Source organism: Suhomyces tanzawaensis (assembly GCF_001661415.1).
Source record: "Suhomyces tanzawaensis NRRL Y-17324 unplaced genomic scaffold CANTAscaffold_2, whole genome shotgun sequence".
In the NCBI taxonomy this organism is placed as follows: domain Eukaryota; kingdom Fungi; phylum Ascomycota; class Pichiomycetes; order Serinales; family Debaryomycetaceae; genus Suhomyces; species Suhomyces tanzawaensis.
The window spans coordinates 1,799,176-1,817,366 of NW_017963637.1; the positions used below are offsets into that span (position 1 = coordinate 1,799,176).

General features: G+C 48.4%; 8 protein-coding genes across 8 annotated transcripts; 3 read left to right on the top strand and 5 right to left on the bottom strand.

Moving 5' to 3' along the window:
* Nucleotides 1-74: 74 nt before the first annotated feature.
* Nucleotides 75-2,393, top strand: ECM22 (Ecm22p; the record flags this gene model as incomplete). Its single annotated transcript, XM_020210033.1, has 1 exon — nucleotides 75-2,393. One exon carries the CDS (start codon nucleotides 75-77, stop codon nucleotides 2,391-2,393), a length of 2,319 nt encoding a protein of 772 aa, XP_020066373.1.
* A 1,683-nt stretch (nucleotides 2,394-4,076) lies between these two features.
* Nucleotides 4,077-5,579, top strand: YPT31 (Rab family GTPase). Its single transcript, XM_020207429.1, has 2 exons — nucleotides 4,077-4,130; nucleotides 4,379-5,579. Exon 2 carries the CDS (start codon nucleotides 4,426-4,428, stop codon nucleotides 5,086-5,088), a length of 663 nt encoding a protein of 220 aa, XP_020066374.1. The 5' UTR covers nucleotides 4,077-4,130; nucleotides 4,379-4,425; the 3' UTR covers nucleotides 5,089-5,579.
* A 227-nt stretch (nucleotides 5,580-5,806) lies between these two features.
* Nucleotides 5,807-6,535, bottom strand: CANTADRAFT_25459 (mRNA splicing protein). The gene is made up of 2 exons (XM_020207430.1): nucleotides 6,499-6,535; nucleotides 5,807-6,405 (listed from the first exon to the last, which is right to left on the bottom strand). The coding sequence occupies exons 1-2, from the start codon at nucleotides 6,499-6,501 to the stop codon at nucleotides 5,998-6,000; spliced, it is 411 nt and encodes a 136-aa protein (XP_020066375.1). The 5' UTR covers nucleotides 6,502-6,535; the 3' UTR covers nucleotides 5,807-5,997.
* Nucleotides 6,536-6,787: 252 nt separating this feature from the next.
* On the top strand, nucleotides 6,788-7,894 carry CANTADRAFT_203436 (uncharacterized protein). The gene has a single exon (XM_020206551.1). The coding sequence runs from the start codon at nucleotides 7,119-7,121 to the stop codon at nucleotides 7,602-7,604; it is 486 nt and encodes a 161-aa protein (XP_020066376.1). The 5' UTR covers nucleotides 6,788-7,118; the 3' UTR covers nucleotides 7,605-7,894.
* Nucleotides 7,895-8,185: 291 nt separating this feature from the next.
* On the bottom strand, nucleotides 8,186-9,334 carry CLG1 (Clg1p; the record flags this gene model as incomplete). Its single annotated transcript, XM_020209317.1, has 3 exons — nucleotides 8,186-8,240; nucleotides 8,319-8,569; nucleotides 8,624-9,334. 3 exons carry the CDS (start codon nucleotides 9,332-9,334, stop codon nucleotides 8,186-8,188), a joined length of 1,017 nt encoding a protein of 338 aa, XP_020066377.1.
* Nucleotides 9,335-14,568: 5,234 nt separating this feature from the next.
* Nucleotides 14,569-15,027, bottom strand: ARC15 (Arc15p; the record flags this gene model as incomplete). The annotated part of the gene is made up of 1 exon (XM_020206618.1): nucleotides 14,569-15,027. The coding sequence occupies one exon, from the start codon at nucleotides 15,025-15,027 to the stop codon at nucleotides 14,569-14,571; it is 459 nt and encodes a 152-aa protein (XP_020066378.1).
* A 696-nt stretch (nucleotides 15,028-15,723) lies between these two features.
* Nucleotides 15,724-16,008, bottom strand: CANTADRAFT_32226 (uncharacterized protein; the record flags this gene model as incomplete). The annotated part of the gene is made up of 1 exon (XM_020208444.1): nucleotides 15,724-16,008. A coding segment is annotated over one exon (285 nt), but the record flags the coding sequence as incomplete, so codon positions are not given.
* Nucleotides 16,009-16,480: 472 nt separating this feature from the next.
* Nucleotides 16,481-18,139, bottom strand: PGI1 (glucose-6-phosphate isomerase; the record flags this gene model as incomplete). The annotated part of the gene is made up of 1 exon (XM_020209542.1): nucleotides 16,481-18,139. The coding sequence occupies one exon, from the start codon at nucleotides 18,137-18,139 to the stop codon at nucleotides 16,481-16,483; it is 1,659 nt and encodes a 552-aa protein (XP_020066380.1).
* Nucleotides 18,140-18,191: the final 52 nt, after the last annotated feature.

Below are 18,191 nucleotides of genomic sequence, written 5' to 3' on the forward strand. Positions count from 1 at the left end.
CAGATCCAGATCCAGATCCAGATCCACGCCAGATCCTTCTCCGTCCTCCACGCCTCCACGAATTGTCTGCAGCCATGGCATCGGCAACCACGCCTCCCAGCGTGACACCCAGCCCCACCACCGCCAAACCTCCGCCACAATCCCGCAAAAATGACAAGAACTTCAGACACCGTCGAAAGCACAAGAACTCCAAGCTCGGATGTCCCAACTGCAAGAAGCGCAGGGTCAAGTGCTCGGAAGACTTGCCTTCGTGCACAAACTGCATCAAACATCTGGTCAAGTGTGGGTATCTCGACTACTCCGAGGAGCAGTTGGAGGAGTTGCGCCAGTCGAAGCTTGACAACCAGTTCGACGAGTTGAGCACAGGCGAGCCTGCCAGTCCAGGCGAGCTGCTGGTGCACACTGCGCTTCTGAGGTCGAAATCCCGCTCGGAGTCCGACGCCAGCGAGTCCACAGCTGCGACTACTGCCAGGTCTTCAGTCGCCACCAGCGCCAGATCGTCCTCCAACCCTCTCTATGCCACCACCAACGCTCCCTACGCGTTTCCCCAGCACGCAGTCACCCAAGTCTTTGACAATTTGCTCTCCAAGGCCCACACCGACGAAACCATCATCTATCCGTTGTATTCTCTCAACAATACCACCGAGCCAGCGTCCGACGCCAACCCCTACTTTCTCCCCACACGAGACGTGTTCAACAGCAGTGCTGGTGCTGGAAATGGTGGCTCCATTGCAGACGTCATCTCATCACAGAACTTGTCGCAGCGCCACTCGCCACTTAACGATACCGTGGCGATCCACAGCGTGTCCCCCAGCCCCGTCAAGGGTTTGCCGGGTGCCAAACAAGCCGTCTCGTCGTTTGTAGTGCTTCCAAAACGCAACATTAACTACAGCGACGAGCTCGTCCGACTCTTGAAGGCCAATGCACCTACAATTGCGTCGGGAACAGCTTCGTTGGCTAACATCCGTAACATCTACGTGACGTGGCTTAACTCGTTCGTGTTCAGCTCGTACACCTCGGAAATCATGTTCAGCTGCTTGGTCAACCTCACCACAAACTACTTGATTTCCAATTGCTTTGGCGACTACCCCACCTACAAGCAGGCAGGCGCCAGCCTGCCATACTACCAGCAGCACCATCAGGTCCGCAAGTACTCCCGGCTAGCGGAGAAATCCAGGTTGAAAAACACCGCCATCGTCAAGAGCATCCGCCACTACGCCAGGGTCATAAAGGAGTTGCGTATCTTGTTGAACAAGAACTCGGACCCGTTGGTGTGCTCGTCAATCTCGTACATATTGAGTTTGATGGCCATCTACGACCCCGAGGCCACCCTGAACAGTATCACCTGCTTCCGTGACGGTTTGTTCCTGATTCTCGGCTACAACATCAACCTCCTGATCAAGAACAACACCCAGATTCACATGCTCATTCCTGTGCACTTGCGGTTGATGAAGAACATCGTGCGGTCCATCTACTTGCCCAGCTACGACCCAACATTTTTGACGGAATTCCACGCCATTCTCCTCGAGTTTGCTGCAGCTGCCCAGGCCAAAATCGACTACGTCAACGCCTACAACTCATCCCAGAGTTTGCCTCACAACGACACCCTTGAGTTCGTGCAATTGAAAGCGCATGACTTGATTATCTACGTGGAGAAGACCATCAACGAGTACTTGCCCACGATCGCAGCCAACTTGACCAATGTGGACATCCAGCAGGAGGTGTTGTTCGAGATGGTCAGCAAGTGGGTGCGGTTGAATCCATCCAAGCTTACGGTGGTCAACCACGCCACCGAGCCGTTGGAAAAGGTGCTTTACCTCTTCTATAAGGTGTGGAAGAAAGCACTTTTCGCAGTTCTTCCCCAGGTTAAATTCTTCTTCCTTCGTGACTTCGACAGTCCCATCATGCTGGACGTGTTCAACTACACCAAAGACACCGACATCTATTTCCACGAGCTCGACGTGCCCAAGCGCAAGAACTTGCCGGACGACCTCTACCACGACATATTACCATTGTTGAAGTCCACCAGTGCCTACTTGATCCGCATCTTGACATTTTTGCAGCTGCGGCTCCACATTCTCTACCGCAAAATCGTGTACGAAGAGTATTCCCAGAATAAATTTCCCATTGACGACATCAAGCAGTGGAAAGAGTCAATTACTGACATCGAAGAAACTCGCAGGCAATTCAACAAAGTCATAGGCCTCCATGAGGTGCCCATCCGGAGCTTCCACAAAACCGCCATATGCCCCTACCACTACCCGTCCGATGCCAGCCCCGACTTGGACGCCGACGGCGACCTCAAGCTTGGCGACGAGTCCCACGGCCCTGTGGACCTTGGTCAGTTCTTGCCGTCGGGGCTCTTTGCTGCCGACTACGACATTAATATTTAATAGATGATGCTATGCCCGCTACCATGTAGATACACCCTTTAGGTATTTTATTTATTCCATATGAAATATATAAAATATGATCTTTTAATAGACTTATGCTAATTTAATATTGTACTATTCCCCAAGTGATCCCTATCTGGGCATCTTTGTTGCACATAATTTATAGGGGTAATTAGTTGGAAATGTAATTCTTACGAAAGAATAATATTAATTGGGTCTATACATGAAATAAACATACTTCATAGGCATAAATATAACATACTAACTGTCACGCGTTGAAATCTCTCATCTTTTTACCCTCACCATACATTTGGCTGCTTTGATCGAGTAAAATAGGGAAAAGCTATCCACATTATTTAATTATCTATCATGTGAAACATTGACGTGCCCTATACAGAGCCAACTCCAAAAATATCAGGTTAATAGGGGATTTCTTTAATACTAACTGAAGCTGAGCAATACTAGAAGGGTAGTAGATCCATTTATCAGAAGGCAAGTAAGATGCTGTTCAAGTGCACCGTGCCACCAAATTCAATTCTGTAATACCCATGAATGATTACCTAAATGGAAAATCTCATGACAATTATGTTCTATACAAATTCCCTTCAGAATTCTTTGTCTTGGTAACACCTCCATATATTGTACCGAGCGGTGCTTTTATTTAATGTAGAAGAAAATATATTACTGAATTCTAGTATTATAATTATCCAGAAGGAACAAAAGTTGGTATCTCTTAGCTCCTAGTCCTCTTCAAATAATTGACTACATCCAATATCGCCGCACCAGCTTCTAGTTGAAAGAATAAACTAGGTAAGGGAAGGCAACAAAAAAGATCAGTCCGTAGCTGGCCGGATAAGGATTGGCTCTAAGTATCGGGTGCTTTTGATACTTAATCACCACATAACCTAAATTCATAGATGGCAATCAACGAAGTTGATCAGGACACTCGTCACTTTTAAATTGATTTTTCCAGTAATCCACAGTGGTTTACTAATTATCCGCCATGTCAGCAAAACCAGCTGGTTGACTACACAGAAATATGGTAAGTGATACAGTTCTGCATTGTATCACCTATCGTATAGAACTCTTGTAAGCTGACTGCAAAAGGAGCAACCGGAATGTACCACAAGACAGAAGTGGCTTCCTTATAGCAGAGATTTCCATTACTTATAAATATCCCAACTGGACCGGAAAGGCAAGTGGACCAGCAAAGTAACCACCTTTACGTTGACAAGTTATAGAAATAAAATTCAGAATGTTTGACAGATGTAAAAGAGCATAAGATCTAGCCTCTCACACAACCTTCCAAACGTTGTGGTCTCCATTCTTTGTTTCGCAGGTAACCTCGCTGTGGTCTTCCATTTAGGGGCAAAGGTAGTATCCAGGGAAGATCGGCTCCCACGAGGATTTATATATTGAATACCATCCTTCAAAATAAAATTTTGAAATCAGCTGGATAGCGCCATGTGCTGCTGCATGTTTCTGCTATTGGAACCCTTTGCAACTGACTACGAAAGTATTTCTACCTAACACTTCTGCGCTACCAGATGTACTGATTACTTCTGGACACGTGCAGATAATCACGTGTCTCGGCTCCTCGTATTCGCGCCTGACAGCTGGCAGTCGTGCGCGGCACAACGATAGCCAGAAAAACACCTGCCGCCTGGTACCATCACCAGCTCCACCACCACCACTCTACACCAGCCGCTAACGCCCTGTGATTTCCCCACTCCATCAGTAAGCACTTCGGAACCTTCCCGCCACCTACCGCCAGTACCCGTGGTGCCTCCAGCCGCCAGTACCCGCTACCAGCGCACAATCACCATCTGCTCGAGCCAACCCTTTCCGCCAACAGCACCAACCAGGTTGATCCCAGTTGATCCACACCCAGTGCGGTTTAGCAGTGTGGCTTCTGTCGCTGTGGTGACTTTCGTGGACTTTTGTGGACCCAGATGGCCCCCTTTCTCCTCAGTACTAACCTCTAGCACACATCCCACCAAGCAGCCCCTCCATCCACACACACACACAGACCATGGCAGAAAACACTGACGACTACTCCTACGATTACGAGTACCTCTACAAGATCGTGTTGATCGGAGACTCGGGAGTCGGAAAATCCAACTTGTTGTCCAGATTCACCCGTGACGAGTTCAACTTAGAGTCCCGTTCCACCATCGGGGTGGAGTTTGCCACCAGGACGCTTGAAATCGACGGCAAGCGAGTTAAGGCGCAGATCTGGGACACCGCAGGTCAGGAACGTTACAGAGCCATCACCAGTGCATATTATAGAGGAGCCGTGGGTGCCCTTATCGTATACGACATTGCCAAGACCGAAACCTACGAGTCCGTGTCCAGATGGTTGAAGGAATTGAAGGACCACGCTGACGCCAACATTGTCATAGAGTTGGTGGGGAACAAGTCCGATTTGGACCACTTGAGAGCCGTTCCCACCGAAGAAGCAAAGAACTTTGCCAACGAGAACAACTTGTTGTTTACCGAAGCCTCTGCGTTGTCGTCCGACAATGTCGACTTGTCATTCCACCAATTATTGAAGAACATCTATGAAATGATCAGCAAGCATCAGTTGGACACCAACGATGGTGGTTCGGCCAAGCCAAGCGCAGGCGGTCCCACAATCTCATTGACTCCGGCTCCTCAAGAAAAGAAGAGCAAGAATAACTCTAATTGTTGTTAGATCTATAGTATAATAGCACTGCAAGGATTGACATTGAATGGTCCGTTCCGTATAGGAATCAGAGTATTGAAGTTGTGTTTAAGTTGAGACAGGGATTCCTTTATACTATACTGGCCAACTTTCAAGACAATATTACAACGAAACCTCGTCCCTGGTTATTTACTGACATAGCTGACAGACCTACATCTACTTGTTTTGCTGCTTCAGTGACGAGCTACCGTCCAATTTTGGCTGAACTGACAATCTAATACGACGTTGATAATTGCTATTGACTCAGCAAAAATGCCCTTTGTCAAGCTCGCCATTTGCCTCCTAAATATTCTATTAAAGCTGAAACACATCCCATAGATTGCGTAGTCGAGCCATACATACTATGCCCATACACATCCGCTTTTTATTAAATCTACCTGCTGTTTAACGTATAAATTATTCGTGAAATGTAATTCACAGTTAAATTCATTTAATTGAAGTAGTTCTGCACTCATTTTTGGATTAATAGTAACCCAAACATTTCATTCTTCGATTGAATGGTATTTCTATGAACAATGTAATTTTACACTTCATTCATTGTACAAGTCTTCTCTTCACTTCATTTTCTATCTGGATCTGTAAATCAGGATCGTTTACTAGTTGTCACTTCGTCTTTAGTTATTGTATTCCGTGAATCCAATAATTCTTCCCATACTCTTAATTCAGATGCTACTGATCTACACCCCTTCTGGTTTACGCTTGCGTATCTACTGTTTATTGATCTATACTACACTGTGAATTAAACTTCAAGGAAATTACCCAGGTTTTCTTCATGTTCTTATCGGGCACCGGGCGAGGAATACCTAAAGACTCCGTCCAAACCATGTTCTTGACCCAGTCATTATTAACACATCAACTACCACCATCATCACATCAAGCTCATACTTTTCTGCCGTTCTTGAGCGTGGGTCCCTGCAAGCTCTTCGCCTTCACGCTCACTGGAGTTTTCAAGGGCTTGCTTATGCCCTTACCCTTCTCCAACCCCAATCTCTTTTTGGGATCCACAGCTGGAGGGCTCTCGATGCTTAAACTGACGATCTGCTCGCCTCTCAACACAATCAATCCGAGCGACCGTTTGTCATACACAGGCTTGGAGGTGTTGCTGGAGTCTTTCAACGCTTGCAACGACTTGTTGGTTATTCTGGACTCTTCGGTGTCTGCCAACACCAAGTTCATGTGGGTGTCGAATGCCAAGAGCGTGCCCACGAAGTATCTGTTGTCTATGGAGAGGATTTTCAACCTGTAGTTGACCAAGTCAGACATCTTTGTCTTTTTCGTTACTGTGGACTGGAAGTTAGTACTGCGCATGGCTTTTGGACTGTTAGGGTCAGGCTGCTGGGAAAAGCAGCCGGAGACGGTCGTAGTGGCTTCAAGACGTACCATTTTGATGCGATGGGTGGTGTATATGTTGATCAAGTTGCACACCAGATGGAGTCATGTGATGCGTGGTGAATATGTTTGGAGTGCTGGCGGGTCATGTGACAGATGCGACATGGTGTCCACAGCGACACCTATGGGGAGACTACAGAGCATTAAGTGTACTCAAACGAGTACGAGAGACCAGGCCCGAGGAGGAAGATGGTGCCCTGGTCCAGGAGACGCAAAGATGTGTTGCCTACGCCTCGTTGTGGTGGGGTTTTCTGACTTGCTGTTGCCTCGTGCTGGCTTGCTATGTGGTGCGACATTCCTGGCTTGCGACACTGGACCGAGACACAGTCTTTCAATCCCCCAGAATCGGAACAACAAGGGCCTAAACAGGCCAAATACACACCATTTGCCGTCCTAGCGGCCTCGCCAGTCTGACAGCAAATCCGTATTTCCCCTCTTTCTTCAGCTTGCTCCTCCACTTCCGTCTCCTCCTTCTCTTCCTCATCCTCCTCTTCCTCCTCCATATACAGTGTCGTCTCATTTGTCGCGACACACCCGCGACACCTCGCGCCCCAGTCTTATTCCCTCACACTGATAAATCCACCACTAGCAACTCTGGAAACATTGCCACCATGTCCAAGCCAGAAACCGAAGTGAGTGCTACTCCCGAAATTGACGACGTCAAGACTGACTCCGTCGCCAAGTCTGAAGAAGTCGAGCCAAAGCAAGACTCCCTGGCCAAGGAACCAGTCTCGAAGGAGCCAGAAGCTGAACAAGCTGAAGAGCCAAAGAAGAGAGCTGCTGATGCTGGTGACGCGTCTAAGGACAAGAAGAAGTCCAAGAGAAGAAGACGCCAGTATGAGGATGACGTTCCAAAGGAAAAGGAGCAGGATGAGGACGACGATGATGAAGAGGGTGAAGACGAGGAGAACTATAACGAAGAGCCTGAGGAGGATGAAGAGGACGACTTGTTAGAAATCGACGAGTCCAACATCATTACCACTGGCAGAAGAACCCGTGGTAAGGTCATTGACTACACCAAGGCTGCTGAGAAGTTGAAGGAAGAAGAAGGTGCCATCAGAGAGGAGGACGAAGAAGATGGCGAGTTTAACGAGTAGAAGTGATGTAACAATATACGCGACAGAAGAGAGCTGTAGGACGAAATGGGTTCGTTAAACTTGGCTAGGGGTTAGCTAAGGATTAGAGTATTGCTTACACCAAAAATAGTGGCTTTTTGGCTCTGGGAAACTTTTCAGCAGGTCATTTCAAAACAACTATACTAAATTGAAAATAACTTTCAGTATGGGGAACTATCGTCGAATGTACCATGGTTCATATTTGCTAGAATCCAGTTGAGTCTGGAGACTTTACCATTCTCTGGTTTGATAAGTCACCAATCCAACTACTCAACTATTCAGTACTCAGCACCAATTATTCCAGCCACATTAACTATCAGAATCTCAAAATGAATTCTGTTCCTCAGGAAATTCACAAGTCGTTGGGCTGAATAGAACTATGTGCCGGACAAGCTAACTACATCTACAGTCTACCTCGAAGAGGGTTAATGATGTTTATTAGAAACCACCTGACGGAAAGAAATTAAAAATCAACGTTGTGAAATAAACAAGACTATTTTATGTTTTTGGATTTTCGGCTTTTCTGGGTTTTTTTGGGTTTTCGTTTTGTTCTATAAGCATACTTAACAAGATGCCAAGTTGTAGTTGTAGTAAGGATTGGCGTACCCCACGAAGTTGCTAGGATGGTGGTGGGGATACATCACGGTGTTGTGGGATGGGACTGGTGGTGGCACCCGATGCACATGCTGCATGGACGCTCCCACATATTGCACGGCTGGATCATTGCTAAAGCTGTTGCCAGCGTGGTAGCCTGGCGCATGTGACCAGATACTGGGGGGCTGTTGGTGGTGATTGGGCCAAAAGGCGTAATTTTCTTGGGTGTATTTTGAGGGAGATGAAGTGATTGGTGACGACGATGGATAGTAGTAGTTTTCGTTGCTGTGACCACCTGAGTAAACTGGTGATGACGGGATGCTGTTGTGGGGGTGTCCAGTGTAGTACGAGGGCTGGAGAGGCGACGATGGTGGGTGGTTGTAGGAGGTTGGGGAAGCGGTGAGCACGGGAGACACTGTGGATGAAGACGAGTTCTCGCTGGCGCCGTACTTGTCTAACCAGGTCTTCCAGCACTCTTCCAAGGTCAAGATATTGGATTCGAAGTTGACAACGTTTAGGCTCCATTTGCACTCGTCAAGCCATGCTCTCTCATGCTCGTTCAACAGCACCAAATCCAAGCCTGTTGCTCCGCACCACGACTTGTTCGTGAAGGTGTTGTCGTCGTTGAACTTGTTGGCCAAAACCAACGCAACCACGAGGTGGACGAAGATTTCGTTTTCGACCAAGTCTCGGGAGGTGAGCTCGTTTTTGGACGAGAACCGCTGGTTCATATACTCCAACGCGATGATGATGGTGGACTTGGGGAGTCTAGTGGCGAAGAGTACCGACACGATCAAGTTGTCGAACTCCTTGGTGGGGCTCTTTTGCTGTTTCAACATGCCAAACGCACACCAGCTAAGAAAGGTAGCCATATTGTTCAAATCGTACTCCAAAACTGGGTTGATGCCACCGTTGACAGGCTGCTCAACAGGTGCCTGGATAGGCGCCTGAACAGCCACGGGGACTGGCATTTGCACGGGGTAGGCGGGAGGATAGGCGTAGAAGGAACGCGAGGGCCTGTGGTTGAGGGGATACTGGGGCATGTAGTTGTAGGAGGACGAGGCTCTGTGGCCTGCGGTGCCCAAGTTCTGGTGGTAGTAGGAGGGGGGGTGGTACATGGTGGGATGTGAAGGAAGTGTAAAGGAAGTTGGTGAAATGGATACTTCGTGGAATTCGTGGAAGACTTTGTGAAGGAACTTCGTCAAAGGGATACTTCCAGGGAGTTCGTAAGGGACTTCCAAGGGACGATACTTAGTGAAAAGCTCGTGGGTTGTGCTGACGCTGACGCTGAAAGCGGGTGATGCTTCGTTTCGCTGAAAGCGGTGATGTTTCGCTGAAAGCTGGGATGTTTCGCTGAAAGCTGTGATGCTCTCTTGCTGCTTTGCTGAAAGCTTGCTTGTCTGCCAGGTATAACCTAATATAACCGGCTGCTCCAGTGGGTTGCAACGGAGACTCTGCTTGTGTGGTGATGCTGGGACAGATCACGGCTTCAAGAACGGGACAAACTTCAACAACTTCTAGAAGAAACCACCTCAAGAAGAATAGAAGATACTTCGGAAGAAGATGCTACGACTGCTTACAACTAGCGTGGGTTTGGTAAACCATCACCGCAGTGTGGTCGGCTAGGGAGGTTTGTGTCACCAGGCTTTGTGGTGCGAGAATGGGCGAAAAAGAAAAGTTTGCGAAAAGCAACGAGGGCGGAGCGGAGGCGGGAAGGGTGGAAGGTGAGACATGACGGTAGGGGTGGCAAGCCACGGAGGGCAGGACGGTGTTTGTGATGATGCAGTCATGATGTCAGTGATGATGTCAGGCCGGTGGTACTACAGAAACATCCTTACTGCCTACTCCCTACGGTGTCTACCACATGATTGACGTTGCACTGTAGACTGGCAAAGCCCTCGTGCCGTGGCACCAGGCTCCCAGGCCAAGCTTTCCCGATGGGGGAACTCCAGGGCGACACGTGATGGGCCCGCTAGTAGCACGGGACGATCTGGTGCGGGCCTGTGTGCAGGACGCCTGGGTCGGTTGTTAGGGCCCATTGATTTTGGCAAGAATGGGACGACAGCGATGGTTGGAGGGGGCAAGGTACTGGGCTGGGTGGTGCTGGGGCCGCTGGAACAACCTGGGCCCGGATACGACGGGTTTTGCCAGAGTTATGGGCGGGAAAGGAGCGGGGCTATGTGCAGGACATTCTTTCTGATGAGATGTAAATTAGTGCTGGTATAATTTTTCCCCTGCAATTTCATGATCTGTCACAGGACCGGAAGGGGTGGGAATTGCGCCGTTGCCAGGCGGTGGTGGTAGCAGCCCAGAGGAGGGTGGGAGTTGCTCCAGCCAGCATCGCCAGCGCCCTCGCAACCGACGTCATCGCACTACGCCTGGCTGGAACGGGACGAACCAACACAGAGACAATAGCGTCACGTGATCGGTCACGTGACGGTGGCTGCAACTGGTTCGCTCTTTTGAGCACGACGGCTCGATGCCACTGTAGCGTACGCCGCTGTTGCCCCTGCTGTGACCATCCTCCCGCTAGCCTCATCCTCCCATTTGTATTCCTCTCTTCTTGCACTCCCCCTCCCCGTCCCCCTCCTCCACGCTCTCTTCTTGCCCCCATCACCCCCATCACCTCCCCCATTAGGCAACTCATCAACAATCCTCATTTACCAAAACAGTATTGTAATGAACTCGTCTAATCTCCAGCCCTATAATACCATGAGATCTCCACGGGCTCCAGCCGTCCCCATCCATGCCAATTCCCTTGTACTTGAAGCTCAAGGGGCACTCTCTGCCCCCGCAAGCTCCGCAGTTGTTTGAGGTTGATTCTGACACCTCCATCACCTACAACTCCAAGTCCTATCCGTTTCGCCAGATTTTCTCCGGAGATGCCCCTGATTCGCAGTACGACGTGCTCCATGACACTTCCCAGTCGTCATGTACCATTTTCATGGGCCCTACAGGCAGTGGTAAGACCACCACTCTCCGCAAGGTGATCTCGTCCCAAGCATCCCGTCTCGCAGCCAGTTCTACTCCTGCCTACATGTCTGCGTTCGAGGTGTGCGAGAACAAGCACTTGACGGACTTGTTGGACTCGTCCCGCAAGGAGTACCAGGCGTCGACGTTCGAAGCCTCGTTGAAACGGGAGCCAGTCTCGTCCGCATTGGCCAACCTGGTGTTCTCGCGCAGAACCACCTCCCGCACCTCGTTCAACGATAAGTCGTCGCGCTCGTGCTTGGTGGTGTCGTTCTACTGCAACGGCCACAAGTCGACATATATCGACCTCATGGGCAATGAGAAGTTCGACAGCCCTGGCAGATCCTCTAACGTGTTCGCCAACATGAACATGTCTGCCATCACCCACTTGTTGACCCAGAAATCGGTGAGTGGAAGGTCGTCCAACTTGATCACCAACTTGATCTTCAAAAACGACACCATTGGCAACACCAAGGTGGTCTTGACGTTAGACCAGCACGGCGACGCCTCGCTCGTCAAGTCTGCCATGAACAACATCGCCACCTTGGTGCACGATTTCGAGTTGGGGTCCCCTTTGGCCAGCCCAGCCAAAAAGCTGCGACTTCCCCAAGGGCCCAGCTACGCCAGGCCCACACTTTCGTCCTTGAGCCCAAGGAAGAGTTCTCCCGCTGCTTTGGCCACATCCACTCCTTCAGTCAAGAAGAAGTTGAATACCCCTGCTAAGTTGAAGGTTGTTCCATCGTTGAACAAATCGTCTTTTGCACCCAAATTTATTCACACTGCGCGGACCAGTTTAATTATTGATACCCCCTCCCGGATTGCCATGCACGAATTGAACTCCTCACCCATCTCCAGACAAAGGAAGACCACCAGGGAGTTCTCGATTTCCACGCTGGCCCAATCCACTCCTAAAGATTCTGTCAGATCTATGCGGTCATTAACTCCACCAATTTCCGATCTGAAATCTGAAGTCAGTACTTCTCCTGCTGCTCTAGGTCTTGCTCCCCCAATTTCCACCGGGTTGACAAAGCCTTTCTCGGCAAGAAAGCCGATTACGAGGCCAAAAATCCCAGTGGTCACCTCCAGACTCACCCTGGCTGATATCAAGAAGACCCTCAAGGATTTGCAGGCTGACCACGAAAGATTGAAGGAAGAGTACCTGCAAGCATTGCAAGACTCACAATTGGCTCAGTCCAACCTCCAAGTCGAGATTGAAGACTTGAAGCTTATTAACTCTAACAACCAAGCTTTGATTGGGCAACAAAAAGAGATAATGAACAGCAAGCTTAGTGAAATCAAAAACGACTTTAGATCTTTCAAATACCATCATGGGAACTTCAAGATGACAATCGAAAACCTCAAGATTTCTTTGGGCTTAATGGAAGAGGAAAATATGAATCTCAAGGACATGAACTCGATCCAGTCTGCAGAGTTAATTGCCATCAACGACCAGGTCGAATTATTCGAGTTCAACCACACCAACTTGAAATATGAAGCTGAAAACGCCAGAAATGAAAACGAAAGCCTTAGGAAAAAGTTCATGGAGTTAGAGAAGTTGAACTTGCAATTAATGGAAAGAGACTCTGAGAAGGAGGTCATTATTTTAGAAAATACCAAAGAGCTTTGCGAAAAACACGATGAAATCCTTGAAAAGGAAGAGCAGTTAACAATTAAGGATGCTCTTATCAGCGAGAAGAACGAGCAATTGGACGAGAAAGATAGAGTCATTGCTGAATTGTTGGCTCGCTTGGCAGAGAAAGACCAATTGTTGGCTGACAAAGATGGCAAATTGACAGAGTCCGACAATCTCTTGTCTGCTAAGAAAGACGAACTTTTGCAAAAGGATCATCAGTTGGCCGAAATGGAGCAAGAGGTCGTTTGCAAATCAAAGGAAATCAACTCACTTGTGGAAGAGAACCAAAATTTGAATGAAGAATTGAAGGGCTACGAGAAGCAAATCCTCGAATTGCAATTCAATGAAGAATGTGAATCCCTTCAACGCGAATTACTGTCTAAGAACGGGCAGGTTTCGTACCTTAGTGCTCAAGTTTCTGAATTCGAGGCTGTTGTTCAGGGCAAGGATACTATATTAGCCGAGCTTCAAAAGAGTTTGGAAGATGCTAGCGCAATTATTGCCACCAAAACCAGTGAATTTGACTCATTGGTTGCTGAAAACCAAAGGCTAGTTATAGAATCGCACGATTTGAGTGTTTCTAATGCCACTGATATTGCAATTAAAGAGACACATATCTTGGGAATTAGCGAAGAACTCGAAGCAAAGAAAAGTGAAATTGAATCTCAAACCCAAGAAATCCTCAAGCTCAACGATATTATTGATCAAAGAACGGAAGAAATCGTCCAGTTGGGTAGTGAGTTAAAATATTTCAAATACAACCAAGAATCCAAAATGGAGGATCTCCACGACGAGCTTGCCAATACTTCCTCTGAGTTGATCTCCAAGGACGACCAAATCTCGGAACTCGAGAACGATAGGGACGCATTGAAGGCCCAAGTTGACGATTTAAAGGATCAGTTAGCCACCTCAGTCACCCATTTTACTCAAAAGTACGAAAGTATGGTCAGAACTAAGGACGAGACTATTAGCAAGTTGAGACAGGAATTAGTGGAAGAGATCAACTCGCCTATTCTCACCAATATTGACATGAACTCCAGGCCTTTTGACCCTTCTTCCGATATCTTCTCCGATAACATCTTGAGCCTGAGCAGTAGAGACAGCTCGTTAATGGAGCACGAATCGTGCACCTCGATGTCTTCCAATGGCTCCCACATTGAATCACCCATCAAGAGAATGTTGGCACCTTCCAAGATAGCCAACTACAAAAGTGTGATCAATGCTATGTCGAAGGAAAAGAAGAAGAAGAGAACCAAGTCCAAACATAGAGTGAGCAAAATCTCCACCAACAACTCCGGGACCACTGTCACCATGCCGAAGTATAAGATTTCGTGCTAAACACCCTCCTAATAAGTAATTCCAGCCGTCTTCAGATGGTTTTTTTTTATTGTTCTTATTGATACCCTTTTCTATGGACTTCTAGTCTTAATACCCTTGTTATTGTTTTATGGCTATCCTCTGTATGATGTGAAAGTTTCGTGGGTTTACTTCTACTTGATTGTTTTAATGGACCTCTCTGTTGCTAACACCCTTGTGATTCTTTTACGGTATATCGTCTAATGGATACCCTTGTGATTATTTTGTGGGTTATCGTCTATTGATACCCAGCAGTGATTTTATTGCTTGTATTATATACTATTGTACCAATATATAATGCGTGAATCAGATGGATGGAGTTGAGACTGCGGATATGATATACACTCGTGATATCATAAAACAGATCATGAGCCTCCGATCTATTCCAGTAGATCAGACGGTTCTTCTATCAGACATGTATCTCACAACAGGGCCCAATCCAGTGATCTCCACGGTCTTTTCAAACCAGTTCAACAACAATCCGCCCTGCTTGGCGCCGGCAGGCGTGGCCATGTTTCTGTACAAGTACTTCACCAAGTTGTCTTGCTGGGAGGGGCTCAACTGCTTGATTATGCCGCTCAAGTCGCTGCGGTTGTTCTTGATGGAGCACAACGTCTCGAACACGGTGTCGGAGTGCAAGCTCTTGGTGGCGTCGCTGGCGTTGTATGGAGGGCTATCCAAGGCAAGCGCCAACGCTTCGGAGAACTGGCCTGACGTTAAGGCGCTTCTGATTTGCTTCGACAACGCCACGATCTCGTCGTGGGAGGTTTCGGGAAGCTCCGGTATCAATTCTTGTGGGGTCAAGTGGTCGCCATCAAACTGGTCGATGTCGATTCTTCTCCAGTCCTCCATGGTAGCTGATGTATTGGTTTGTTGGGGCGCAATGGGTGCTTGTTGGTGGTGGCTGCCGTTTGGCTTGTATGATCACTCGTTGGTGCGGGTCGTGTGCGCCCACCTTACGGCTGCAAAGACGAAGGAAGTCAACAGGGCAAAGAATGGGAAGGTAGGCGGAGGCAACGCTTGGAGAAGGTAATGGGCTTTATTGGACTATTGTGGTAGAGGTTTTTCTCTACTGCATACTCGTGGAATCCCACGCCACTTCGCTGTGCACCTCCCATCAACTGGTGTCTATCCTCAAAGAGCCTGCCAGACTTTCTACCAACCGTGCCAGGCTGTCTGCCAACTATGCCAGGCTTTACTGCACGTCTACCAGCCCGGCGAGGTGGAATAGTACGAGAAGTCGGACTTAATATTCCTCTATCCGTTGGTTAAACAGTTATCTCAATTGGTTAAACGGCCTCAGTCTTTATGCCACGGTCACTTCTCATCTACTAACTTACCAGCCCACTACGCTCTTCATCCGCTATCGTCGTTTACTAATGTACATCTTGTCTATAATCATGTGGCGCTTGCGCCAGTCCCGTTCCAATAGGCCTCCCACTGGTGAGCCATCTGGCAGCTCTACTTCTTGGACCGTTTCTTTGAGTGGGGCTCTTCGTCGTCATCGGCTTCGCCACTGTCTTCGCCCAGGGCATCCTTGTGGGTGTTGGTATAGTCGTCCATGAACTCCAATGCTTTGTTGCGCAACTCGAGATTGTCCACCACAATCACCACCAAACCGTCGCTGCCGACCTCGTACTTGATGTGTCCCTCGTTGGGTATGGCGATCTTCTCATCAAAGTTGTCGAAGAACTGGTTCATGTCATCAAAGCTCTGGATAGAATCGAGCAACCGTTCCTCCATGTCACCATCGGGGTTTTCCGGAGAATTGACAACAATAATCGCCCTCAAGGGGTTCTCGAGCTCCTCCATCACTATTTCCTCGTCTGACATTCTTGTGGTTCGGGGCCTATCTCGTCAGCTGGTTCCTGATTGTCTAAGTTGCCTGGTTCATATAAATTTTTGAGCATCTCGTTCCTGCAGGTGGTGCAGATGTCGCTGGGTGTCGTCTGGCCCTGTCAGATGTCGCGAAGAACACGAATCTGGGGAACTTCTGGGCTACAACCAAGTTTGGTGGACTCAATGCTGAACTAGCGACACTCGGACTGTGGTGCCTGGGCGAGCTAACTTCAGGCAATTTGATGTTTCCAGAAAATCAACTCGTATGTAATCAAAGTTACTATTTAATGAGCAGGGCAAGATGGTGAAGCAGTGATTTACTATTACTCTTGAATGAACTCGGCAAGATAGTCAAACAACTTATCACAATACTCAAAATACAGTGGACATTCAATTGTGTTAAGTATGAAGCTATTTAGATATCGTCGTTTTCGCGAACGCCTGCTCATAACTTATAGCGTGCGAGTTAAGTGGACCATTGCTTGAACTGGTTGATCAAACCGTTGGTGGATGGGTCGTGGTTGGTCACGTCCTTGTTGTCATCCAATTGGGTGCCAATAGCCTTGGCCAAGGACTTACCCAACTCAACACCCCACTGGTCAAACGAGTTGATGTTCCAGATGGCACCTTCGACGAAAGTGACGTGTTCGTAGTAGGTGATAAGAGCACCCAAAGCAGCAGGAGTGATCTTTTGGGCCAAGATGGAGGTGGTTGGTCTGTTACCAGAGAAGACCTTGTGAGGAACGAGACCACCAGTGGCACCTTCGGCCTTAACTTGTTCTTCGTCCTTACCGACCATCAAAGCTTCAGCTTGGGCAAAGAAGTTAGAGGCCAACATTCTTTGGTGCAAGTTGTTTTCGATAGGGTTGTGGGATTGGGCGGCAAGAATGAAGTCGGCAGGGATCAACTTGGTACCTTGGTGGACCAACTGGAAGAACGAGTGCTGGGAGTTGGTGGCTGGCTCTCCAAACAAGATGGTACCGGTTTGATAGTCAGTGAACACGTTACCTCTGGTGACGGACTTACCGTTGGATTCCATGGACAATTGTTGCAAGTAAGCTGGGAATCTGTGCAAGTATTGGTCGAATGGGGCCACTAAGTGAGTTTGAGCACCAAAGAAGTTGTTGTACCACACGGACAACAAAGCTCCCAAAACTGGAATGTTGTCTTCCAAAGGAGTCTCCTGGAAGTGCTTGTCAACAGCTTCAGCACCCTTCAAGAAGTTCTCGAAGTTCTCGAAACCAATGTAAATGGCAACAGACAATCCGATGGCAGACCAGACAGAGTAACGACCACCCACCCAGCTTTCGAAGCCAAACATGTTCTTGGTGTCGATTCCGAACTTGGCGACCTCCTCAGCGTTGGTAGACAAAGCAGCGAAGTGCTTAGCAATGTGCTTGGTGTCCTTGGCGGACTCCAAGAACCACTTCTTGGCCGAGTTGGCGTTGGTGGTGGTTTCTGCGGTAGTGAATGTCTTGGAGGCAACCAAGAACAAGGTGGTTTCAGCGTTCAAGCCCTTGACAGTTTCGGCGATGTGGGTCCCGTCGATGTTGGAAACGAAATGCACGTTCAAGCCTGGCTTGGCGTAGGACTTCAAAGCCTCGGTGACCATGACTGGACCCAAGTCCGAGCCTCCAATACCGATGTTGACAACGTCGGTGATGGCCTTGCCGGTGTAACCAGTCCATTCGCCAGATCTAACTTGCTCGGAGAACTCCTTCATGTGTTGCAACACCTCGTCGACTTCAGGAGCAGTGTCCTTGCCGTCAACCTCCATCTTCTTCAAGCCTCTGTTTCTCAAAGCAGCGTGGTAGACGGCTCTGTCTTCGGTGAAGTTAATCTTGGAACCCTTGAACATTTCGTCTCTCAAGTGCTCCACCTTAGTTTCCTTGGCCAATTGGATCAATTGACCCAAGATCTCGTCATCGACCAAGTTCTTGGAGAAATCGAACAAGATTTCCGAGCCATCGAAGTTCTTAAGGGTCTTGGAGTACTTTTGGAATCTCTTAGGGTCCTTTTGGAAGGCTTCAGTGACCTTGAAGTTTTCGCCAGAGGCCTTGTAGGTGTTCTGCAAGGTCTTCCAGGCAGGCAATTCGCTAGTTAAGGAGAAATCGGAGAAGGACATTATGGTGTGAACCGGATACGGATGAGAGAACCTGCAAAACCCACTTGTTATA

What these genes read in the sequence shown, in the direction of transcription:
- YPT31 (XM_020207429.1), top strand. Translation starts at nt 4,426, where the DNA reads ATGGCAGAAAACACTGACGACTACTCCTACGATTACGAGTACCTCTAC.
- CANTADRAFT_203436 (XM_020206551.1), top strand. Translation starts at nt 7,119, where the DNA reads ATGTCCAAGCCAGAAACCGAAGTGAGTGCTACTCCCGAAATTGACGAC.